The sequence below is a fragment of the Grus americana genome, chromosome 1, assembly GCF_028858705.1.
Source record: "Grus americana isolate bGruAme1 chromosome 1, bGruAme1.mat, whole genome shotgun sequence".
NCBI classification, from domain to species: Eukaryota; Metazoa; Chordata; class Aves; order Gruiformes; family Gruidae; genus Grus; species Grus americana.
Genome location: NC_072852.1, coordinates 160,926,246 through 160,952,272, shown reverse-complemented (window position 1 = coordinate 160,952,272; position 26,027 = coordinate 160,926,246). Strand labels below are relative to the sequence as shown.

The window sequence follows — 26,027 nt, the reverse complement described above, 5'->3', positions numbered from 1 at the left end:
TAAAACTCCACATATTTATCATGAGACCTGTTAAAAGACCGGAAAACTGACACTCCTTGTTTAATTAACATAGGAAAGAAGTTAAGAGCAAGTAATTAATGGGCAGTCTCTGTAGTAGTCCAGAGGGTCTGCTGTGTCATTGCTTGAGTTACAGGCTTGTAAAACGAATGTGCAGTGTATGGGAGGAAGCAGCTTGGCTGTAGGGAAGGTGTATTTCTGGTAAGAATGTCACAAATCACAGGAGAGGGGGAGTTGATTGGAAATGTGTCAAAAAGCAGGAGCTTTAGAATAAGCCAAACTGTTTTTTCAAGTCCATTCAACATATGCATTCAATTTCTTTTTTGTTGCTGGTTAATATTCTACCAGGTACTGGGCAACTTGGTTTTGCTGCTCAGAGAAGCTCTGCGCATCCTGAAGAACCGATTTACCATTTGCAAAACACAAATGAAGCCTCTGTGTTAATTGTTCCAAAAAGTACTGCTAAGTTGTTTTAAATGGGTCTTGTGAATGTCTGTGATATTGAGACCTTGACTAGGTTATGTATTTCATGCAAACCTCATTCACTTGCTGGTGCCTAACTCCCCTCTTGCCAGTGGGATCATCTTAGAGACTGCACTAATCCAGGGATGAACCACTCTAACATACCCAGTTCTGTCAGACAACTCCTCTATTTTTGTGTTAGTTTGGATTCCCAGGAGATGCAGCTTTTCATTAATAATAGGGGAGCAGAAGCTAGAAGTCCAGTTGCCTGCATCTCAGTTCCCCAAAAGCACCTAAGGGAAGTAGGGCAACTAAATCTCTTCATCCTCCTAGGCAATCCTATTTTGTTTCCTAGCTCTGCCGTCACATTGTCTAGCTCTCTCCCTGTTGCACCTACACTTGCATGAGCTATGTTCATGCCATCTCCTTGCCTTTGGATTTCTCACTAATACAAGACTTGGTTCTGTTTACTCATGTACTCTTATTTTACAGGGAACGCGGGGGTGTGTACTTCAAACGAGTAATGCCATTTCTCCTTTTCAAGTGAATCTCAGAACCGTTGTGTTGCGCAGTGATTTTGTTTGCAAAATCCCAACTGCTGTGCTAGTTGGATTTTTTTATTGGAATAGGTTTGGGCTGAGTCATGTCTCACAGTGATTGCTAATAGCTCTACCACATGCTCTTTTCTTTGTGCCTGTAAGCAACTGACAATTCACCTGTGGAAGCACAATGAGATTTTAACGGAGTTGGAGAACGGGATCAAGAACTCTCGCAAGCTGGAGACCTTTTGCAGGGATTTCGAGTTACAGAAGGTCTGCTACTTGCCTCTCAATACCTTCCTTCTCAGACCATTACACAGGCTTATGCACTACAAGCAGATAATGGAGAGGCTTTGCAAACACTACCCACCAAGTCACATAGACTTCAGGGATTCAAGAGGTAAGTAAGAGAAAAGACACCAATTCCTGGAGCTGGGGAATGGCATCCAAATCCTTTAGAGGTGCATAGCTGGACAAAAAAAATAATCTTTTTTTAAAGCCTGCACTGAAAAAGGATTGAGTTGCAAAACCCAGCACTCAGAAGACCATAAATGGTCGAATTAAGGTTGCTTTTGTATACACATTATGCCACAGTCTGGACAAGTGCTTGGAAGAGAAGTCTGCTGGGGGTTATTAAACACACAGAAATGACATGCAGTTCAGGAAGTCACTTGAACTGAAAACAGTTGGGAGGTTGGGAGAGAGCACAGAGACCGTACCATATGCACTAGGCTTGTTCCTAGCTTTCCCTGGAGATCTGCTAGGACTACAGAATATTGGCCCAGGTGAACCCTTGGTCTGACCCAGTGTGGCTGCTGTTATTACATCTTTAAGTGTTATGTGTCTTTATGTGTTATTTTTCCAGACATAGTTTGTTCTATTGCCATTTCCATGATTTGTTTCAAGAGCTCAAGGCTGCCAACATGGGTTTTTTCCAAATGTGGAGAAATATTTCTCCTGTAGTCTGAACTCACTTCCTGCTATTTCTTTTTGATGATTTGTTTTCCTCCTTTCTTACCCCCGTCCTGTTGTAAGCTATCTACATTTAAAGATGACAGTGTTGGCTATAGAGTTACCAGGGAGCAATGCTCAGCATGACTCCTCCCAGCTGTAAGGTGTCAGCTGAGTTAGCTGGTGAAGTTCTCTTAGATGCCGTGCGATGAGACCCACAGCAGTCAACGCACAAAATGCAGAGGTATCTTGACCTGTAGCAATAGGAAATGCCATAGAGGTCTGTGGCACTGAAGCGCTGTGACACAGGTGTTTACCTAAATGTAGCTACTGCCTGAATGATATCAAGGAATGCAGTGAGTAGTGCCTTCATTTCTTTTAGCCAAGGCTAGATGATGTGTCCAATCCCACCTCTCCAGAGAGTGCAGCAACCATCGAGGTTTGATTCCTGCTCCGCTTTTGAAATGGATGCCAACACAGGATTCAGGGGTGAAAATAAGAGAGCATGAGAAGGGCAATGGGACTGGAGGACACCATCGCTGTTGGATCAGTCTCTTACTGAGGTGTTTGCAGATTTTTGTAAAGGAGGCAAAAAAAATGGGAGCAGTGGATGTGAATCCCAGCAGAGAGCACAGGTCTCCCACTAACAGGTGGATGAACTGCGCTCTGAGCAATGACATAAGAAGGAAGAACCAATGTTACTGTTCTCTTGACTGTATTTTTTTTAACGCAAATGGTTGTAACTCCTCTTCTAGCACTAAAGCCGGTGAATCAGTTTGGCCCATTCAGAGCCTGCCCTTCCGTTTAGGTGTATCAAGGTTGGTGCTCACATATGGGATGGCACAGGGAGCCAGTCCATGAGCTGGTCCCCCAGAAAAGATTAAGCAGTGAAGTGATTTTCGGCACAGGTCCCTGAGTTGACTTACTGCGTTGCTGCACAGCAAAAAGACAAGGCGTGGGAAGCAGATTGGCAGCAGCCTGCGCTTCAGTTGGCTTCTGCTGCTGCGGAGTGGGACTTCATCTTGCCTCCTTCCTCTTGTATTCCACCTGATCCTTCTTCACACAGCAAAAATCCCCTTTGACAATGGCGATTTTCCTTAGGAAAAACACTCCCAGATGTTAGGTAATTCATTCTTGGTGGTCTTTTTGGAGAGAATGAAGTAGAGCCATGATGCAACTCAGCGACATGCAGCCCTTTTAGTTGTGCTCATTGCTGGGATTGAGGACAAACCCCAAGATGACTGTGTTTACCATCTGAGATGATACAATAAGTAACACTGCCATTTCCTGGTGTTTTCAAATATGGACTTGACCCAGTGTACTGCAGGCAAGGGGGGAAATGCATTTTTTTCAAGCATAGAGAAGATCCCTAGATTAATTGGAGATGTAGGAAATTAAGTCCTTTACGAGAACCCATTCATTGGTGCTCTGAATTGACTCGAATATTCCTACAAAGTCCCTGTGGCTAAAATAGAGCAAAATTTTGACTGAGGAAATAGACTGTCTCTTCATTACAACACTCCACCCTCTCCCCTCCACTCCTTAAGGTGATGTCCAGAGTTTGTGCGGTTTGTAGTCTGCCTGAGTAGCTTTACACGGTGAAGGAGAAGGGCAACACAAGAAGGGTGATGTTCATGAGCTGGGTGCTGTGGACAAAAGCTGTCTTTCTTTTTGAACATTCTTTGTAAGTTTTTAATAAGCATTTTATGGTTCTGTCCATCTAGCTGCTTTGGCTGAGATTTCTGAAATGGTGGCTCAGCTCCATGGCAATATGATAAAGATGGAGAACTTCCAGAAGCTGCATGAACTCAAGAAAGACTTGATAGGCATAGACAATCTGGTGATACCAGGAAGGGTAAGTAGCACAGTTGTGATCAAGGTCTTACACAATTTCAAAGCATTAGGTATGTTTTAGAAACTTGTTTCTTAGGAGCAACTGTGAAATTGCCTTTTCTCATATGAACCTTTTTCTCTCACCAAAAACTACCAAATGTAAACATAATAATACCATAGAAAACAGCAGCCTTTAAAGTGGGAAGAAGCAATCATCTTCATTACCTTTTTATTGATTTTATTAGGTTTATCTTATGTATAGATTTGGACGGTAGTAAGGTAATCCAAACATCTATTACAACAGGGGTGGTAAAAATGTAATATTTATCACAGCGTTCAGAGCTTGAGCAGTTGCACATTTCCTCATTTCTTGCTGCCCTTATTTTTTTTTTCAACCCTCAATGCTAAGGCATGGCAGATTAAAGGAAAGTAAGACATTTGTGCTGGAGGACCTTCAGCCCTTTCACAATGCCTCGCTTTGAAACTCATGGCCCTGGGGACGAGTAGTCTTTTTAGTCTACGTGTAATGTTAGGCAATAATTTTTGAGACAGTGTTGCCTTAAGTAAACAGTTTTAATTGTGTTATAAAAATACCAACATCTCTTTCTTACTTGTCATGCTTTTGTAGAAACGGTGGCTTATTTCAAAATAAATGAGCCTCAGTGTAAAAATTTGTAGCTGTCGTGGCTTAACCCAGCCGGCAGCTAAAACAACCACACAGCCGTTTGCTCACTCCCCCCACAGTGCGACGCTGGGGAGAAATGAAAAGAAAAAAAAAAAGTAAAACTTGTGGGTTGAGATAAAGACAGTTTAATAGGGCAGAAAATGAAGACAATAATAATAGCAATAATAATAATAGAATATACAAAACAAATTATGCACAGCACAATTGCTCACCACTTGAAGCCAGCTCAGCTAGTTCTTGAGTCAAACTGCCTCCCAGCCTGCCTCCCAATTATATGCTGAGCATGACATCATATGGTATGGACTATCCCATTGGCCAGTCTGGGTCAGCTGCCCTGGCTGTGTCCCCTCCCAGCTTCTTGGGTGCCCCCCACCTTCTCGTTGGCAGGGCAGTGTGAGAAGCTGAAACATCCTTGACTGCTTGGCAACAGCTGAAAACATCAGTGTGTTATCAACATTGTTCTCATACCAAATCCAAACCACAGCACTATTTCAGCTGCTGGGAAGAAAATTATCTCAGCTGAAACCAGGACAGTAGTCTTTTTTACTTTTCTAGGTGCACCTATCTGTGCGTGCAAACTTGAGAGTGGTCTGTTGTTGAAGTAATTTCCTCCCCACTCCCCTGACTTTTGTGTGTAATTGCAGCAATTGAATTGCTGGCAAAATGCATTGCTAGACTGTTCTCGCCCCTTATGCTTTTCCGGGAAACAGCTCGGAAAAAAAAGATGAGTTTTGCATTGAACTGCAAATACGGCAGCACTTGAATTTGCCCTGCAGCCCGTCCGTCCAGCCCTGATGCACGCCGGCAGGCTGGCCCGACCACCGCTCAGCGAGAGCCACAGCCCGGGGTCAGCTCACCAGGCCATGTCCGTGTCTGCTGCCACAGTGGGGTCATGGCAGAAAGGCAGCTTGCTGCACTCTCTAGGGTCTAGTTCATTTAAGGAGTCAAACATTTAGAAAAAGGGGGTTGAAGTTGATGTGCCGTTGGGAAGGCGTCACTGAGCACAGGTATTTCTCAATTTGTGGCTGTTCCCTGCTTCCTCACTTTGCCCCTTCCCGGTCTCCCAAGCAGCCGTCACAGCTCGTGCCTCCTTCCAGTGATCCACAGACTGTTCACTTCCTTGGCAAGCCCCTCAGGACATTTCACAGCCTGTGCATCTCTCTGTCACAAGAAATTAAATGCTGTTATTGGTTGTTTCTGCTACCCTATCCTATTTAAAGACAGAGTAGTCTTCCTCTCCTAGGAAGTTCAAGAAAAAGGCGGACAAGGTACAGAGGTTGTTTGCCTGCCAAGACAAAAAGCATTGGCCACTGCACTCTGGCACGTGCCCAAGGTGTCACTGCTTGCCAGCCCTTTGGTCGCTCTTCCAGCCCCACCGAAATCCCTGCCCCAGCGCAGGCCGAACTGGGAGGCAAATGCCGCTGTCACCCACGGCTGGGTTTACCCAAAGGTGGCTGAACTCCACGTCTCGGAGAAGAAGTCTCATGTTAGGCTGGCGATTCAGCTGTCCCAAAGGGGGCTATGGGTAACCATCCTCTTCACCTTGCCCCAGTCTGGGGCTTCTGCTGCCACCGAGCTGGTTCCTGTATTGGACATTAAAACAAGCTGTGCTTGCTCTTAATTCACGTGTTCACATGGCGTTTGCCTGCTAATGACCATTAGGTGGTACCGTATAAACAGTAATTGTGATTAATATTCTTTGGTGGCCAACAACAGCTTCCAGTGGCCTCTCTAGAAACATGAGCTTACCGTGCTATAAGGATAACCGCCTCTAGTCACTTTTCCACCCCTTAGTTAGTCCCTACGCAGTGCAGGTCGGAGGACTGGACACATCACAGCAACCCTGAGGTGACTGGAGTCTCTCTCTGAACAGATTAATCTTCGACAGCCAGTTTATTGCTAAGCTGCAGGTGATTGTGACACTTTATAAGCCTTTTACATGCACAGTTATGAGTAGAATGACCTTCGAAAGACTGTAATAAATAAATATAAACCTCTTGGCAGAAGCTGGAGGGAGTTACTGAAAAATGTTATTTTCATGGGTTTCAGATAAATGGAAGGGTGAGTTACTTATAGTTCAACATAAGCCCAAGAAATCCAGCATTTTGAAAGTTTCAGATGTGCTACTTTTCCTATAATTCCATCCCTAACATTCTTAAGCAGTTTGGTCTGAATTAATGTACTGTATTATACAACATGGGTGGTACTAGGATAACTCACACTGCCAGACAAATGTCCCTCTTCTTCTGTTGTTGAGGGTGTTGTTGATTTGTGCAACTGATTTTCCATCTCCATAAGAGCTATGTATGCCATATGCACAACAGAAGCTAACCAATAACATACAGGCTAATTCATCATTAGTTTTTACATCATTTGTAACGTGAAAAATACGCATTCAGAACCAATGAAAGAGGGAGCTGTCTGAAGGACTCAATGTTTGGTAGAGAAAATTTTGCTTAGCTGAATTTTCTTAAAATGAATGAAAGACTGTGAAAGAGTTTAGGATAAAGACAGTTACAAATGAAAAGAAATTGTTCTATAAATACTATCTTTAACACATTTAATAAAGACAAGAAAAAAAGTCTTGGTGACTGATAGTCAGGTCAGTCCTCATGACCAAGTAGTCATATTTGGTTTTGCATAATAAAAAATTGTCATCACTTTTGCAGAAGATACATCTTTGTTTTGTATTTGTTTCCAACAGGAGTTCATTAGACTGGGCAGCCTTAGTAAGTTGTCTGGAAAAGGTTTACAGCAACGGATGTTCTTCCTGGTAAGCAAGAAGGCAGTTTTTTCTTTATATAATGAAATGTAACTGTAAGCAACTATTAGGCAAACTATTAGACATAAATTCTGAATTACAGTAAGTATTTCTGAACAGCTTTATTTAAGTTAACATAATACATCACTATGTAGCCATTTGTTTAGAATTTATGTTTTGCTCCAAACCCAATATTCTCTTTGTAACTGCTTCTTACAGAGAGAAAACTGACTTGTTTTTATATGACTCTGTGAATATCCTGACAAAATAATATCTTTTATCAACATTGTGTTAAATAAAAGCAGAGTCATTATAAAATGGAAAGGGGCACCAGCATTAGTGATCATGTCCAGAAAAGAAGATAAAGAGTAACTCGTGGTGATATGAACAATAATCCCCATAATGCTGTCAGGACACAGTATAGAACCAAGTTTCTCCACAAACCATCCAGTTTCAGCCCATGAGTGCCCAGCATGTTGAAAGACCTGCCTTTACCTGGAGATGCATTTTGTAGCTCTTGCACTAGGAAAGATTATCTCCTCCCACCAGCACTCGCAGCATTTTCAGGTTACGGCAATCTCACTCAGTCTCTGACCCACAAGAGCCAATCAGATGGTTCCTCTCCCTCTCCCCTCTCCCTCTCCTCTCCTCTCTTCGCCAGCCAAGTTGCTCCCAGGCTCCCCATCCTCCTGCTGCTGAGCCCTTGGTGCCGGGGCACTGGGATGCCCGGCAGAGTGCACAGATTTTATAGTCCAGCGTTATGGAGCAGAACGTTTAAGAGTCAGTGCAATGTGGCAGGAAAATACTTCCTTGGCTCCTTGTGTGCAAAAGGTGAAGACAATGGGTGTGTAGAACAGCTTGCGAGTGTGCTAGGTTTTGCGAGATGTTTGACAAGTAATCTTTCAAATGAGCCCAAGGTATAGCCGCTAAATCTACCCGAGTAGGATTATCCTCTGCCTTTAAAGGGAAGCCTAAAGAATATGGCGCATATTTTCTTGCATATCACAATTCTTATTACCAGCTGATACCTCAATATTGTACTTGTGTAAAACATATTTAAAATTGAGACTAGACTCTCAAGTCAGTCTTAGTTTTTATCAGTTGCTTGTACTTTCAAGGAAGCCTTTGGTCTGTCTCGAGCACCAAAATCTCTTTGGAGATAAAATCCCGAGTCAGTATTCTGAGACTCAGAGTACAAGTGTGATCATTGGCAAAGTTCAATCCCCCTCTAGTGGCCGATCCACAAAGCTTCATGAATTATTACTGTGGGGTTGTAGATGTGTTTGGGAGAGCTCTGTTTCACACCACAGAGTATGATTTTTCTTGATGCAGCTGTCTGGTTTGAGAAAAACATCCTTTGACCCAGGCAGCACAGTGAAAATATGCCATTCGTGTTACAGCAACACAGAGCAGGTGATCATTTGACATGCTTTTACGTGCAAGAAGCTCCGCAAAATTGAGATATTTGCTCTCTTCACCTTCATGTTTCTAACCTAAAGTCACCTACCTTAAACCGGGTCTCACAGCTTCCTTCTGAATATGTGGAATAATAGATGGCCCCTTACTTCATGAGAGTTAAGCTGGACACGCCTCTCAGGACATGCTTGCTTATCTCTCCACACAAATCAGAAAAAAATATTGGTGAAACACACCTTCCATAGCTTCAAAGTGCAGCGGAGTGTGAAATGTACTATCGGGTTTCACTGCTGTTGCGGCTTGTTCTGACCCAGAGATCAGAAAGTGAATATTAAACGGCATCGGAAGATATCCAGTGGAAACCTGGGAATGTGCCTGAGACTATCTGGGAAGGCAGGCAGGGAAAAGAACAGGCGCTAATACTGGAATCTTGTGGAAGGCAGGATTTTGGATTCATGCATTAGGACTGCCGTATAAAGTCAGCCAGTACTGGCTAGCTTTCCCATATTTACCATTCTGATTTTGTTTTCTACATACATACACACCGACACTGTTCTAATAACATTTATTCTTGCTTTTTAGTTTAATGATATTTTGTTGTACACAAGTAGAGGCCTGACAGCATCAAATCAGTTTAAAGTCCATGGGCATCTTCCGCTGTATGGCATGACAGTAAGTATTGTGAGAACTTAAGGGATTCATGCTTAAGTGGCCATTTGCTGTCCCATCTTAATTGCTTGATTAATTTCTGCCGGATGGAAAGCAGCAGCAGATGGCTGTTCTCCAAGTCAGAGAAGTTGTGGCTACGTTCTGCAGTGCCTGATGGGGCTGTGCTGGGTTCAGCATGTGTTCATGTAGCCTTCCACACAAAGGGGATGATATAGTAAAAGTGGGGGGGGAGGGCATTTTGGGGGGCAGCTTCCTCATAATGCAAACTTCTTGTGAGATGGGTTCTTTATTTTTTTTAAAACCAGAAATTTAACCATGATTCTTACAAGTAATTCATCACCAATTGCTTATAGGTGCACTGTGCAAGGCAAGTAAACAGTAGCAACAATCTAATTTCTATTAAAAAAAAAATCATAATGTTTTCAGCTCTGTATCTTAAAAGCCAAAGTAGTGGGAAATTGGCAGCAATATGTCATTTGGAGCTCTTGTTGCAAGTCTTCTGGAAAACAGCCAATTTGAGCCAAAAGCACCTAGTCACCTCTTCTAATGTGATTTCAAAAATGTTTTTGCTAGTTTCAAAACACTTTCACACCCCACCCCACCCCCGCCATTATTTTCAGTGAAACTTCTCATGGGTTTGTATCTATTCCGTACTGTTTTCCTGAGAATTGAGTTAGATAATCACTACCACAGTAACTGAATCTCTCTAAACACCTGTGAGGCTTCAAGTTTTATCTAGTGTTTGTAGGAATCTCCTCAACTATTGATGTCCATTTGACGTGGACTTGTTCACAACAGAACTGTGTTATGCTGCAGTGTCCAGAGCACTCTCAGCCTTTAACACATTCTTTGGTATGGTGAATCTCTCTTCTAATAAAAATACCACTGTTTTCCTCTTCTTTTTTTTTTTTGACACAAAGCCATGCTTTTGGTTTAAGAGGTTATTGCAGAACTTACTGGTTTCCCAACTTGCAAGCCACCATTTTTTTCTTCTCCATACCTGGCTTGAAATGTTGTTTGTGAACATTTCTCTTAGTTTTTCCCGGTGGTTAAGGGCTCGTTCAGTTCACTGTTTCACCTTAAGAAATATGTACTTCCTGCAATCTGACTGCATTGGGGCTTTTGTCTCTCAGATAGAAGAAAGTGAAGAGGAATGGGGAGTTCCTCATTGTCTAACACTGCGAGGTCAACACCAGTCCATCGTTGTTGCTGCAAGGTAATTCAGTGAAGACAACATACACCCGTAAACCGTATTTCTCTGCAGCTTTCACAGTGGGACAGGTAGAAAAGCAGAGAGGTATCATTTTGTTTGAATTTACTCCTAAAACAATTTCAAAGGGATATTCTTTTGTGAAAGTCACTTGTGGGGGGAAAAAAAAAGTGAATGGGACAAAGAGAGGTTGTGGATGCCCCCTCCCTGGCAGTGTTCAAGGCCAGGTTGGATGGGGCTTTGGGCAACGTGGTCTAGTGGAGGGTGTCCCTGCCCATGGCAGGGGGGTTGGAACTAGATGGTCTTTGAGGTCGCTTCCAACCCAAACCAGTCTGTGATTCTATGAAAATAGAGCGGCAATTGTGCAAGTCAGAACCAAAACTAAGTTATTAGGGGAAAAATCCTTAGCATCTTGTGTCTGCATTTATTTATTTATTTAAATTAAAAGTAAGCTCAGCTTGTGACTGTTTCTTAAAGTTTGCTTTCAGCCTGTATGAAAGTGAATAAAACCCGAATTTTCATTGTTAGCACCCGCGCTGAAATGGACAAATGGACTGAGGACATTCAGATGGCGATAGACCTGGCAGAGAAAAGCAGTGGCCCTGCCCCAGAGTTACTGGCTAGCAGCCCACCTGACAACAGTAAGTAAATGCTAGAGAGTAGGTTTTATTCACTTTCAGCTGTATGATTGGTGATTGCTTCTAAGGAAAGTAGTGAAAAATGCTGGGTTTTATATAGATATATTATTTTTTTTTTATTTATTTGTATGCCATTTTAATGTTCTTGTTGATGTTAGCAGAAAGTTTCACTGACTAGAGAAGTGACTTAAACATAACGATTCCAGGAACTATTTAACAAGATTTGGGCAGTGCCTGTCCTTGGAAGGTATCAAAAGCACCAACAAAGCACGGTAGTTAGTCTTTGATTCTAACACTTGCAAAAACACGTTTAAAAAAAAAAAATCTACTTAACGTCTGCACAAAATTATTTGTAAAAGTGTGTTTTAAAATTAGTTCACAATATTGTGGACAGAATTGATTTGTTTAATTTTTCCAATTATATATGTTGTTGCATAGAGGAAGAAAGATGCTTTTTCCCTGCATTTCATAGAGTCTCCTGATGAAACTACTGTAGACCAGGAATCTGAGGACGACCTCAGTGCATCCCGCACCTCACTCGAACGTCAGTCACCACACCGTGGCAACACTACGGTGCACGTCTGCTGGCACAGAAATACCAGTGTTTCAATGATCGACTTTAGTATTGCTGTGGAGGTATCGGCCTCAGAACGATCTGAACTGCAGCTCCAGACTCGCTCTCGAATGACAATTTCCTTTTTGCTCCTCCTTAATAAGCGCGCTGTTCCGTTGTCTCCTTTTGGGGAAGTTTCAGGCACACCAATTAAACTGACTCCCACATCCTCAAATGATGGTATAAACCATCAGTCAAGAAACACGTATCACTCCCTTAACGCATCTTTGTAAAATGAGTTAGAGCAGTAATTTTCATAGAAGTAACGGTCCGAAAAAAAATGCTGAATCCCTTTCAAATTTAAAGCAGATCAAACTGTCTTAATGCTTTCTGTTACAGAGGCATTAAGTCATTGCTTGAGCTGAAAGGATATTGTCTTTAGCTGCTGCAGCCAGAATTTTAATTATGTGTATTACTAACGTACTTTCTTTACCTAGCCATCTTTTCTGGAACCTTGTCTCATTGCTCAGTCTCATCTGCTTTTTCCTTTATTTGCCTTTTCCACTTCAAAATAAAAATCCTTTTTTTCCCCCCGCCCGATCACAGCTAAGCCAATTTGATACACTTTTCGAGGATTAAAATGAAAGACTCCTGATTTAGTGTAGGTTTTAGGATGAAGTGATAAGCCTGCTTAGGTCTTCTTCCTTCACCCAAGAGAGGCTCCAGGGAGCTCTCAGTACTTTATCACAGTCCTCATCAAATGGAAATTTATGCTCAATGAAACTGGTGAAAGGAATCTTAAAGCTGAGTCAGCCCTCAGCCACCAGGCCACCCTTGCTCTAGAGAAGATGGGCTGATGCAGAATGCAGAGATGCAAGGACAGACCCTAGGCGTAGTTTGTGTAACTGCTTCGCGTTTTAAACAGAAGGCGAGTTGGTTGCTGAAATGTGGCAGAGAATACGATTCTGTACTAGCAAACGCTGGCTGTAGAGCCTCGTTACGCTCCTGTGCAGGTGGATTTTCTGCTCTTTATACCCTTATATCCTGGAAGGGAGGAACAGTTCAGCATGGAACACAGTCTTGTACTTTTTCCCTAAAGCAGAGGGCTTATTATAAATAGATATAAAACTTAAATCATGACTAATGCTAACGATTAAAACATTTAGTTAGGCAAAGCTTTTACTCTGAGCACAGCGCTCATTGTTCCTTAATTTTGTTCCTCCCCGTGCCTCAAATGAAAGCAAACAAAGCAGCGAAGACCAGACACACCCTGGAGACATACATTGTTCTGTGAAAACATCTTCAGTTCCACTGCTGTTCCATGTGTGGCAGGTTACGCTCATGCTCACGTCATTCTGTTGGTGGCTCTCACTTCAGCATTATCGTTTATTTTCTTTGTGTCTCTCCCTCCTTTCTGTCTCTCTCGTGGTAGAAGATCCTCTCTCTGTCAGTGACTGTACTTCCCTACCTGCTGGACTGATCAGTGATCAGCGGCCTGTTTCCATTTCATATGTCTGCTGGTACCGAATGCAAAGCCTGTCCTTTTATGATATCCTCCAGAGTAATGAGGTAACAGAAAATTAAGGAGTACTCCTGTAACTTAGGGCAAGGAGGCAGCGGTCCAGATATCAGAAAATGGGATGATTTAAGGCAAAGGCTTTAATGTATATCCAAGACTGGTGAAAACAGAACATTTCAAGAATATTTCAGTTGTAGTAGATAGATCAGGACCACCAGACTTTGACTGTTTAGCTTTACAGCTTAAGTCATTCATTAGCTTATGCATTATATAATGCAAATGATGTAAACAGCTATTTTGATCCAGGTGAGAGCCCTGACAGTCAACATGGAATGGGAAGTAATTAATAATTCACTGAGAACTCCCCTTCATCTGCAAGGCACAATGGTGCTGGACTTTACATCTTCAGTTTCTTCAACTAGATGTTACTTGTCCTTGGTTACGGCTTCTTCCTCCTTTTTGTTAAAATATCAAAATCCAGCTAAGGTTAACCTTAAACAGTCCTTGCTTTTGAAATCTTTGAAGAGTTACTGTGTGAACTCACTGGGTACTGAGAGTTCAATCTCTATCTGCAATTCTAAAGTACGTCATAATTTTCCTTTACATCACAAATTCATGTCAGACTTTCTGTTTCCATTATTCTATTTTAGTATCATTTGAAAAGAACAGAGTAGGATAACAAGACTGATGTTTAGTAATGTATTACCAAAAGCCATCTTGATTGAAAAAAACACCCCAGTAAGTGTAGTAGCTTGAAGTTTTGGGCAGTACCCAGCTACAAAACACAAAAATGTGTTACATTAAGTACTACTTAGTAGTAAAAAAATGCAGAAGAAAAATACATCCATTCAATCAAAACATTTTCACATACAACAAGATCACATACAACCAGATAAAAGCAGATAATTTTTCTGACGGTAATTAAACTGCAGGTACCTTTCACTGTTTTATTTGGCTACTTTTGATCTGTTTCAGAACCAGCTGTCTGGAAATCTCCTAAGAAAATTCAAAAACAGCAACGGTTGGCAGAAGCTTTGGGTGGTGTTCACCAACTTCTGCATGTTCTTCTATAAATCGCACCAGGTAACGGACTGCACCAGCCTGCGTGGCTGGAGAAGACCTTTTGTTTTCAAAGCAATAGCTGGGAGAAAAGCAGACATCACTCAGGGGTGCTGTAGGCAAGAGACGTGGGTGCACCGGTCACGGCGACACAGCCGTTACTGCTGCTGTTCCAATCGCTTCTCAATTGAAGAACTTGTTTCCTGAAACTTTGAACAGTCACAGTGCATCTCGTCTCTAAAAGTACAACAGCCATCACTACTGCTCAGAAATTGTGCAAGTTTAAACAAGAGTTTTCCCTTGTATGAATTCTGAGATTATTACAATTTAAAACTTAATACTGGCTTAGAAACTTTGTTTACCATCACTGGTGCTCAAGTCAAAGAAGAGAGAACAACGGCCAATGACTAACCCATCTGAGCAAACATCCCACCGCACAAGTAGGGGGTTCCTGCCAAAATCTGTTGGATCTTTGAATCTCTCTGTTCAAGCACGGCATAAGCACAAAATCATTCCAATTGCTATGTCATGCTTTCATTGCTACAGAAAGCCTTGATGCTAGAGTTTCTGCGCTAAAAAAAAAAAAAAGAAAAAAATGAATTGTAGGACATTCTGCACGTTAGCAGGATCAAGAAATTATTTGTTCTTACATGTCACACATGACATAAAAGGCCTTAACCAATGAGTGCTGCAGGGTGGCCATGATATGTCAAAAGCAGTAGGTGTTTGCAAGCCTAGGATGAACACGCCTGGTGCTCTGCAGATGCCAAACGATGGAGTTCTATGTTTGTCAGTTGAAAATAGTGAAAGTCCAAGATTTCAAACAATTGTTCTTATGAATAAACACTGACGGGATCAGCCTGTATCAGATCCTTATGAGAAGGGCCTATAAAGATGGGCAGCTGAAACTAAAAAGCTGGAACTACTAGACAATTAAGTTCATTGTGATTATATAAAGCTGGTATTTTTTTCCACGCACACGTGGAAACACGATGGTGGCCTTTAAATGAGCGTGCATTTAGCTTTCATTTCACTTATGTGCTCCCTTTTCTCAAGTGCATTTGGTCTCACAGCATCTTCCATCATTTCTTTTCAGGACAATCATCCTTTAGCCAGCCTTCCTTTATTGGGATATTCACTTACCATTCCTTCCGAATCTGAAAACATTCACAAAGATTACGTCTTCAAGCTACATTTCAAATCCCACGTGTACTACTTCAGGGCTGAAAGCGAATACACGTTTGAAAGGTCAGTCAGTCTTCTGTCAGAGGGAATTTTGTAAAATTGCGGGATTATTTTTCCCCAACAAGGTTACTAGATGTGAAGTTTAGTAAATTGATTGATACAGGCAAGTAGATCAGCACAGCTAGAGAAAGAGTCCCTTAAAATTTTAAAAGACATTTTTAAATCAGTAATGCTAGAAACTAGTCATTGTTTTTAATACCGTGGTAGCTGTAACAGTAATCCTATGTATTTCTGCCACTTCAGCGTGTAATTTTTACACCTCCCACTGAATTTCAGATACATGGAAGGCCAGGAAACAGGCATTACTTCCTGAAGTGTGGTTTGAGCTTGTTCATTCTGGGAATTAATTTAGCTGTTTTATATGAAGCATTAACATGTCAAAAAGCTTAATGTCTTCTCTTATTCAAGAAAGCTATTATTAAGTTTTAGCCATGTCAGTCTAAAACTATAAATAAGGCAAATTGTAGGAAAGAGGTGATTGAATAAATGGATAAATTGGAAAAAACGCAAAAGCCCTTTCTCAGCTCTAGAGGAAAGTAGCAGCAACCACAGCTAAATTGCATTTTTTCAATCTAGAATTAAGAGTGGTTGGTCTCGACTTCTCATCACTTGGACCATCCAGAAAAAAAAAAAGAAAAAGAGATTTGATGTCTACAAAACAAGTAAAACCACTACTAAGTTCATGAATTTTGGGCCCCTTTTCCCCCTGTTTATCCTCTTTAAACCTCTGTTCATAAATGCGTTTGGATCTAGAGTGCCTTGATTTTGGACGGACTTGGGAGTAAAGTAGCAAGATTCTCCTGCAGGCACTGAAAATAAAACTGTGCACAACTAATAGCGCAGACTATGTCTTTCAAGAAATCTTTCCTTAGGGATTGATCGTTCTTTTGTTTGTGTCTCTCCTCCTGCCTCCTCTCAGGTGGATGGAAGTGATCCGAAGTGCCACCAGCTCTGCCTCACGCACTCGAGCTCTGAGTCATAAAGAGCTTCATGCCTATTGACGGCTGAACAAGCCGCCGTGTTGATTGTCCAGCAGCTGCTGATTTTCTAGAGGACATTTGAAACTCTTTTCTCCCTCCAAGTTTAGTAAAAACTTAAAATTTGGTAAAAGAAAAGAAAAATTTAAGTATGGTTTTGCAGAAACTGTCACAATTCCTCAGCAAAACTTTTTAAGTTCTCCGTATGTTCAAACTAGCTTACCATCATCCCAGTGGCTGCAGTTCGTTTCATGTCTTGTATTTTGTCATTCTGTGCTGTTTTTAGCTTGTGCCAGTATTAAAATATTGTCCTTATTAGAGTGCCAAATGCCAAAAGACATTTTGTTGCCTCAAAGATTGCACCTAAAAAAAAAAAAAAAGACTTCACGATCTGAAAATGTTCTCATCTGAGGCAAACACTATTTCTTCTCGTTTCATAAAAATATATTATTTTTTTTTACCATGTTAATCTGTAGACTGCTGGATTTTTAAATGTAGATGGACTTTCACAGTATAGAATATAATTATATATACAGTAAGCAGTCTAACAGGAATGAGATAACTTTCACATTTCTTTTTTTTTTTCCCCCCAGTCTTTCTACATTTAATCAGCAAGGAATTACTAATTTTCTGTCTTTAACAAGGAAACCGTTTACAGCTCGTTCTCATTTTCCCTTTGGGGTTACAAATCCATGAGATATAAATAAAGTATAGGATCCTTATCTAACCATTTTTTTGGTGCAAGTTGACCAAATTGTTCATCTGTTGGCTTTGAAAAGTGAATACTACTTGCAAGATGAAAAATTTTTAAAATAATCCAGTGCAATATTATTTGGGCTGTTGATGTACTGTGAATGGTATGTACAAGAAGAAATTAAAGGCTGTGGTGACATTCTGCTGTTTGTTTTACAAACTCAAAACCTGTACACTCTGAGAACCGCAGCTACTTGTCGTTAATTCGCAGGGTGTTTCGGACTAAACTGCTCAAAGCTGGGGGTACTACTCAAGGGCCAAGTTTTCATCCTGCCCCCGCTGCACATCCTAGCGTGACTTTCACTTTGTTGTTGGAATTTCCCTCTCTCCCCCTCCCGGTGACACAAGCAGCAGCAGGAACACCCATTTCCCATACCTGGCTTTAACCTTAGCTATCACCGTATTTTGGATAAGCTGTCAGCCCACTCAGAAGGTTGGTGGCACTAAGTCTACTATGCTTAGGTGCTTTTCCTCATGTTTGAAGGAACACTTCACCATGAGGGTGACGTAAAACACATCCCTCACCATTCCGGGCCTTTGAGGAAACACAGCGCTAGGCAGAGGGGGCCCCAATATAGATAGGGAAAAATGAAGCTGGAATAATTCTGCCCCTACTTTTTCTTCATCTAGCTATTCACTTTGTTAATGGCTTACCTACATGCGATGTATAAAATGACTTACAGCTTTGCTCACCAAGAAAGGGAATAAAATACCTCACAATAGTGTCACGTGTATTCCTGCTTCCAGAGAGTAAAGCCTGCTTCCTATCCCCTCCTCCACCCCCCCAACAGAGATAGATCTCTCTCTCTCTCTCTCTTTCCATCCAAGGACAGGATGGGTGCCTGGCCCCTTCGGACTAGGAGTACAGATATAATAATTGCATCTACCCTACCCTACAGCATCGCCTCCATCTGTTTATGACACGATGAAGGACAAACTTAGAAAGTAGGTAGAAACACCTGAGGAACTTTTTCCCAGTTGCAGGTCCCACGGGCTTGCCGATTCCAAGCCTGTGGCCCTTCCCAGGAGGCCCAAGGCAAGGGAATTCAGCCAGCTGGGTGAGCAAATCACTACAGGAGCTGCCGTGCTTCAGGACAGACCCAGAATGTCAACAACAATCGTGGTGGTGATGAGAAGGGGCAGTAACAGGGCAGAGATGAACAACAACTCAGCAGCAGCCTACAGCCTTGGAAAAACAAACCTGAAGAAGCAACAGCACCCGATGTTGCCGTCACGTACGGTAAAGGGCTACAGACACCCCCCCAGTTATTACTGAGCTGTAAAATGCTCTCTGCAAAGCCTCACACCTAGGTCTCTATATCTGCCCTTTACAACTGTTAGCTATAACAGCAAAAAGATTGCTTTTTTTTTTAAATGGAAATTTATATCAAGGGCCAACTGAAACTGAATTTTATTTTAGATCACTGGGGCTCGTGAGGTACAATCTTCATTACTGTTTGCTGCTGCAGTAGTTTATTCTGAGCTTGCCAGAGGCTTTTATTTCCATTCCTGAAACTGGATAACCCCTTTTCTGGGTATGTTTCATTTTCATACAAAGTAAGTTTGGACAATAATTTTTCTGTTACCTCTAAGGCAAAGCTCAAGCCATGGTTTTATTTGTCACAACAGCAGAGACCCAGCTAGGCTGCGGCTGCAACTGCAGCGTATCCACCCGAGTCATCATTCAGCATTTTTACCTTTTTGTATTATATTTTTTTCTACAGAAGAGCTTTAAAATAAGAGGTTTTCCTTCTTTACCAGTGTGATTTTTTTTTTTTTTTTTTTTAATGGAAGGCATTGAACTGCTGACATTTGTCAGCATTTGTCTAGTTCTTTATTCCTAAGGTGAACCCCAAACTGAAATAGTGGTAAGAGAATAAAAGCGACTGTCTTGACGGTCATATCTTAAAATCAGTTTAAGGCTATGTGTGTGAATAAAACTTGTAGTTTGCTAGAAAGCTGTAATGTATTACCACTTATTTCTAACTCTGACATCATGCTGCTGTCCATGTATCAAGTGAGGCATGGAAACATGCAGAGTCACTGTGTGCCAGGTGAGCAGCCATGACTAAACACTCCATTCTCATGTTTCAGCGGGGGGGGGGGGGGGGGGAACCCAACCTCAAATGGGTCACTCCAAGAGATTTACTCTTGTTGTTATTACTCACCATGAAGAATCAGTTGCTGGCCTCAAAGCCAAAGAGGAACTCGCTTGCCATAGGAAGCTGCGCCACACGCAATGGGATCAGCAAAGCCTGGACTCCTGGGGATTTGCACCCACAAGGCTCAGCATCTCCCCATCACGTCTCTGCTGTACTTAACTTTCACAGAGACATGAGTTGATTATTAAATACACCTCAGGCCTACCTATTTTCCACACTGTGATTGCAGAAATCATGATAAAGGTCTCTGGATAGAGTGAAGAGGTCTCAAGGCAAGCTCATTTTAGCGAGACAACCAGGTGCAATAGCCTACTGCTTCATCAGCCAAGAATGAAACAGAGAAACAAGCTGGACCTGAAAAGCCTGATTTTTGACTTTTTTTTTTTTTCTCCTTTTTATACAGGACTGATTACATGGTCTTACTCCCTCAAAAGAAAGCACACTATGAATGAGCAGATACACCTCCAGCTGCTAGAGCACAAAAACTCTCTCCCCCCCACCCCCAGGGCACAGAAAAGCTCGTAGAGAAAAAAAAAAATGGCAGTATGGCACACATTTGTTTTTTAACAGGAGAAAATAGTAACGAAATATAATTACGGGGGGTGCAGCTATCACACAGCATGTCACTTGGTTACACAGGTAATTAAGGCCAGGATGTTTGGGGTTAAGCTAATGCCACCTGAGGCAAGCACTTCAGTGGTTTCGCTGGGCTGGCAGGATGGGGAATACGAAGCGGTTTGAAATCATTGCCATCTGAACTGGCACACTGTCTTACTATAGGACAAACTGTAATACAGAACTGCATGTATTTAACTGAAACAGTGCACTATCAATCACTGGTACATGGAGATCAAAAAAAACCTTAATCAAGAAAAGAACTAAACTTCCCACACAGTTGGGCCATCTGTGAGATACAAACTTACTAAGTTCCCCAACAGAAAAAAATATTCTCAACGTTCTTGCTCAGAAAGTGGCATTTGAGTTTGAACAAGAGTTTTCTCTTGTCCAAGTTTCAAGGTGATTACAACTGAAAACTGCCCATCCATTTATAAACTTCCTGCTTACCGTTATGGACACGTGGGCAACCCACAAAAACTTGCAAAAGCATCCCCTCCTGGGAGGAGACACACACCCCACACCCTCCCCCAAATCTCATCTGACTGACCACTCAGATGACAGAAGTTCATTAAACGGTTCCTTCTTTATTTCTAGGTCATGTAGTTTACAAGGAGTTTTATTACGTTGGCGTAGAGTGACAAAAGTAAAATTTGAATACACAGTTATAAACAGGCAGCAATGTTACAGAAAACAAGATATACACTGTAATTGTCCTCTGTAAATCGTGCTTTAAAAGAAGGCAGAAACCCATTACATACGATTTGTCTACTGCATATGCTCAGTGCAATTACTAGCACATCTGCAAAATATAGTTAAAAAGAGCAAGCCTGCAGATTTGTGCTATACTTTAAGCTCCTCCCCAGCAACTTACAAAAATAATTTGCGATTGTGCTGATCCTTGCATTGTACCTGTGCTTATTAGCGCTCCCAATCATCTTCCAATGGTGGTGTTTTTGAAGGCAGAAATAAGTTTCCTTAAAAGTAAGGCTCACATAAGACTTACAAATTGGTACCGCGTTGTTTAAAAGTAATACGGAACACTGTGGAGTAAGAGCTAAACGAGACATTTCACAGGTAGAGTGAAAGCACAGGCAGATGAAGGAAGGAGTTATGGTGGCTAAAGTAGGAGGTGAACTCAGACCACGCCAGCGGCGTTGCAGTCGAGTGCCAATACGCACGCTCCTACCTTCCCTCTATGCGGCGAGGGCAGGACACCACAGTTAAATCGTTCTGCAGTAATTGGTTCATCTGTCCGTACCCACACGGATGCACACAAAATGTCTGGAGCTGCAAAGGAACCATAGCACTTCAGAGAAAGAGCTGCTTTGTTATTACACCGCAAGCGTTCTGTACTAGAGTGATCATGGCATCATCCTTCAGCCAACTGGTGATCAACTACAAAGTGCAACTGCAAGGAAAATGAAGTTAAAAAAATAGATTACGCGTCTGATACTTACAAAAAGCAAGCCTTCAGTTCAAACGACTGATTTTATTTACTGCCTGATCTTGAAATCCCTGACAAATAAGCAGTTCCACTATGCTACCATAAATAGGGATAGCTTGTCACTTGGTGTAGTCAAGACCAAGTGAGGAATTACTACCTGCACAGAAAAATCATCAGTGCAACATTATAACACAGACATGGGTTTAGCACAAAACAACCTCTCAAAAATATCAATACACTTCTTTTTTCTTTCAGAAACTGAGGCCATGCTTCTTTCAAATGAAGCTGCTCTTCTCTCAACAATATAGATCTGATTTTTAAAGCATCAATACTTTTCAATAGCAAATGATTGTTATGGTACATTCAAGATACAGCACGCCTTTTCTCCAGTGAATCTCAGTTTAAGATAGTCTATATTTAAATAATCTATATATTACATATAAAAATACACATCTCTACCATAAATGAGGTCTTTTTCTAAATGTTCTAGCCTTTTGGCCAATTGCCCTTGCTGTAGGTCTGACTCATCTTAAGCTCCTAAACCACGGGACACTTTCACCAAGCAAATTCTGCCACAATCTACTCAGAGAAGTATTTCCTCAACATACAGCCCTGGAATGCAACTAAAACGCAACTCAAAAAAATGTATGTATAACTTTTTAAATGATTGTTCAAAAATAGCATACCTTAGAACTTTGTTTAATTTTCCAATTGAGAAATTCTTGAGATTCCAGCCAGCACCATAAATTTAACTTCCTCACTAACTTTCTATGCATTTCCAAGTAAGCTCACTTTAATGTCAATTCCTTACATTAAGAGATGAGTGGTGGAAAGCTGCTGTTATTTTAAATGCAAACACATCTGCTTATTTCCATGCGCTGTGCTGTAACATCACAGATTTATTGAGTGTCAGAATGTTTTAATACCGAGATGTCAACAGGTCACTTTCCCATTGCACTGTATTCAGATGCACCTTTCACGATAGGAGAGCTAAATTTGTTTCCTCAAGGGGAAAGCCTATCCTTAATGTTTACAAGCACACAAAACAACGTATTTAAAGATATTAATCAAAGGGGAGTTATAAACCATTGCTCAAACTTATGCATTGTTCAATTTACCTGAAATTCACACAGCCGCAAAGGAAAACCATTACCTCACCATGCTGGCATGTGTGTGGCGTCGAAGATTATGGCTACAAGAATGAGTGCACACAAACCCATTTCTTTCAACTATTGTTTCAACCTGGTCAAAAGTTTCATAGTTCTGTTGGCATGTCAGTGTCCTCTAACTGTTACATTATTAAATTAATAATTAAGGCTATTAATATGCATAGAATAAGGGCTACCATAGTGATAGGAAATCCTGCAAAGAGACCTCACCAGCTTCCAGAATGGTTAGAGAACCTGGGTCTTTCTGTACCAAGCTAGGCAGATACGCCTTTACTTTTAAAAGGTTAATCCTTTCTGTTCCAAAACTCCTATTCAAAAAAAAAAACCAAAAAACCAAAAAGAACCCCCCACAACACAAACAGTGAGGTAGGTTACCTCACTGTTATTGACAACATAAAATCATCAATTTCTTCATTAAAACAAGGCAAAAAAGCTCTCAGCTATCAGAATAAGAAGCACCTGAATACTCCCTTAGTGAAACACACCAAGATAAATCTCAGAGTAATACTGAGAAAACAGATGCCACCTCATCAACTGTGTGTGTAACTAACATTAAAGTTTTATAGTTCTTGGAAACAGTAAGTCAGCTATCTCGGAGCACTCACAGAAACAGTGGAAACTTCAGAAATCAGAATTTTCAAGAAATAACTTTTTTTCTGGGGAGACAAGTAATAGGACATCGCATACAACACTCAGGCTCAGGTTTGCAGTCTTTCTGTCTAACATCTATCACTTTTGGTAAAGAGATGCACAGATTTAGGCAGCAAGACCGAATGTTGAATTTATGGATAATTTTTCTTTTACGCTTCAAGACATTAATTTTTATGATAAAAACAGGCATGATAAAGAAATATATGCCACTGTCTCAGATCCAACATCTTAATGAGATATTTCAGAATAAACGTAGATAATAAAGATTTATTTGTGTGAGCATTCAAACATGTTTAGATGAAAAAAAATATTGTATCTGAATTTCACTACAAGCTTCACAAATATCTATTACTAAAATCGAACAATACATATGGTTCAGAATTTGCATTGGCACAATTTATAACTGAAAATATGAGAGAGCTCATTCTTTAGGAAAAACAGTAATTTAAATGTAAAGCTTTGAGAGACAAGGTGTATTAAATTTAAAACGACTAGGAGTAGTACCATAATTAGAAACTCACGCTCAGAATATAGATAAAAAGGAAGAAATACCGGAGAAACAGAATAAAATTGTGTCTTTGCTGAGGTACGAAGAGAAGGTTCCATAGTACAGGATTAACTCTTTCAATGGCAAATCCTTCACATACAAAAATCAAACCAAGATTCACTTACCACAGAATTCAAAATGTACATGTAATAAAGGCAAGGCAATACTCAGTTATGGCCTGTCAAATATTTACCCCACTAACATTATCTACAGAAGCACTTTACCATTTTGTACACAGTGATTCCTTATGCACATCGAAAGGCTTTCAGTTAAAAAAAGACATTATATACATATCTGTACACAATTCCAACAAACATACTCCATCTCCCAGTGGAATTCTTAAAGCAAGATACCTGAGGTTTCTCAATATCTTCAATTTCTCTTATCACAAACCTAAATATACATTTCAGATTTTACAAAAAGACACCTCCCTGGAATATGTGCATTATCATTAAAAAAAAATTATAGCTTTAAGGAGCTGAAAAAGACTGCCTCCATCTGAGAGCCTTCATTTTCACTCTTGCACGTTTAGGAACATCCTTCCACCAAAGGACATTCCAGTGACTGAGGGGCAGAACAACATTAGGGCGCGCGCCTTTAATGCAGACACTGTGGGATCTCTGTTGTCTTAGAAAAGTCAAAAACAGCATGTCAGTAGGATGAAGTACCTCCTCCAGCGAGGGAATATCTGAAAAGGAAAAGTAACAGTTACCATTGTGACTTTCAGAAAGGCATTCTACACCAAGCAGCAACTAGAAGTTATTCCATTTTATGCTATTGAAGTTCCAGCCTTTTTCCCTGCAGAATGACATCCACTGCTGCTGTCAAGGACAAAGGCCATGGATGTGAAAAACACGTAAAACACACCCTATTAGAACATCGCTGCTTTTCTAATGAATAGCAACAACCCATGCTCAAGTGTGTTACTGAGAAGTAACGATGATGTAGGAATTCTGTACACTGTGGGCAACATTTAGCAATTACAACTTTTCTACTTGGCAAGTTTACATCATAATCTTTCCAAAATATCAGTGGGGCAGGAAACCTGCATTTCTTTGTCTAAGCAGGTGATTAAATCATCCAAAGAAAGAAGCACACATTTCAATCACATCAGGCTTTCAATACGCTTTATAAAACATCAGAGATCAGAATTGGAGGGGGAAGGTAAGTGGATTCACTCAAGTTCTTGGGCACTTCTCTTCTGAGCATCCCAACTAATTCATTCAGACAAACTTGGGAAATCCAGTTTTAACCAATCATAGAAGGACTGAAAAATCTCATTAGAAAGATGTTGTTGAAGAGCCATCTTCAGCTATCAAATTGAGAGGATATTGCAAGTGAATACTGTAAATGACAATGATGTAACAGAGCATACTTCTTGTAGTACTCAAACAAGAAACTCTTTTTTCAGAAGCTGACTAGCTCCAAAATAGCTTTGTCCATGAGGGATATCTACTAAGCTATGGGATAGTTCAAACTCCTCTTTGGCGGGGGGGGATCCTGCCATTCACTTCTCGCACTTTCTGGAAGGAGCACTAGTCATGATCACATACTAGCTGAATATCATCCCTGGTATAAGAGAAAGTTCACCCAGACATGAGCCATCAACAAATGTTCTCTATCAATATTTCTCTCTCCCCTTCAAAGAAAATTAATTGCCTGCCTCCCCTGTTATAAGACATAATAAGTGACAAAACCAGCAATAGTCCAAGGAAGCACAACAGAAGGAAAACAAAATGCTAAATAGGTACATAAAGGGTTCTAAGACCTGTCTCCCAGGACAAAAATGATGACTGTTGCTTGTCAGGAACAAGTAAGATCATCTCCAGCATCCACAAAAGAAGTGCCCAGTGGAAAGCCTGTCTTTGCATGGTCATTTTCACCTTCAATTGCAGCATCAAAAGTCTTTGAGGTCCCCAGTTCCAGGAAGGCTCTGTACCAGACTGATCGAAACTTCACACTAAAATACTGGGCTGATGAATGACTGGGGTCAGTTCTGGAACCCCTAATGGAAGCAAACTGACATGGAAGCTCCAGAAACTCTTTCAAGCCTGCCAGGATCAACTAAAAGGAGAATCAGGACATCTGGCATCAAGGAGTGACCTTTTAACACTACAGATGCTGACTGGGCTCCATGCTTAACTGCCC

At 41.1% G+C, this 26,027-nt stretch overlaps 2 protein-coding genes across 8 annotated transcripts in view; one reads left to right on the top strand and one right to left on the bottom strand.

Moving 5' to 3' along the window:
- FARP1 (FERM, ARH/RhoGEF and pleckstrin domain protein 1) overlaps nt 1-17,427 on the top strand; it is a 220,142-nt gene extending 202,715 nt beyond the window's left edge. For all 4 annotated transcript variants that reach the window (XM_054822026.1, XM_054822035.1, XM_054822016.1 and 1 more), the window contains exons 18-27: nt 1,182-1,419; nt 3,695-3,825; nt 7,193-7,261; nt 9,248-9,337; nt 10,468-10,550; nt 11,073-11,185; nt 11,655-11,818; nt 14,230-14,337; nt 15,410-15,561; nt 16,478-17,427. In XM_054822026.1, coding sequence (XP_054678001.1) covers nt 1,182-1,419; nt 3,695-3,825; nt 7,193-7,261; nt 9,248-9,337; nt 10,468-10,550; nt 11,073-11,185; nt 11,655-11,818; nt 14,230-14,337; nt 15,410-15,561; nt 16,478-16,559 — 1,230 coding nt within the window. In that variant the 3' untranslated portion in view covers nt 16,560-17,427. The remainder of the gene's footprint in view (nt 1-1,181; nt 1,420-3,694; nt 3,826-7,192; nt 7,262-9,247; nt 9,338-10,467; nt 10,551-11,072; nt 11,186-11,654; nt 11,819-14,229; nt 14,338-15,409; nt 15,562-16,477) is intronic.
- A 3,205-nt stretch (nt 17,428-20,632) lies between these two features.
- The window catches only part of STK24 (serine/threonine kinase 24), a 73,048-nt gene continuing 67,653 nt past the window's right edge, over nt 20,633-26,027 (bottom strand). For all 4 annotated transcript variants that reach the window (XM_054808023.1, XM_054808031.1, XM_054808041.1 and 1 more), the window contains one exon: nt 20,633-24,567. In XM_054808023.1, the coding sequence (XP_054663998.1) occupies nt 24,531-24,567 (37 nt within the window). In that variant the 3' untranslated portion in view covers nt 20,633-24,530. The remainder of the gene's footprint in view (nt 24,568-26,027) is intronic.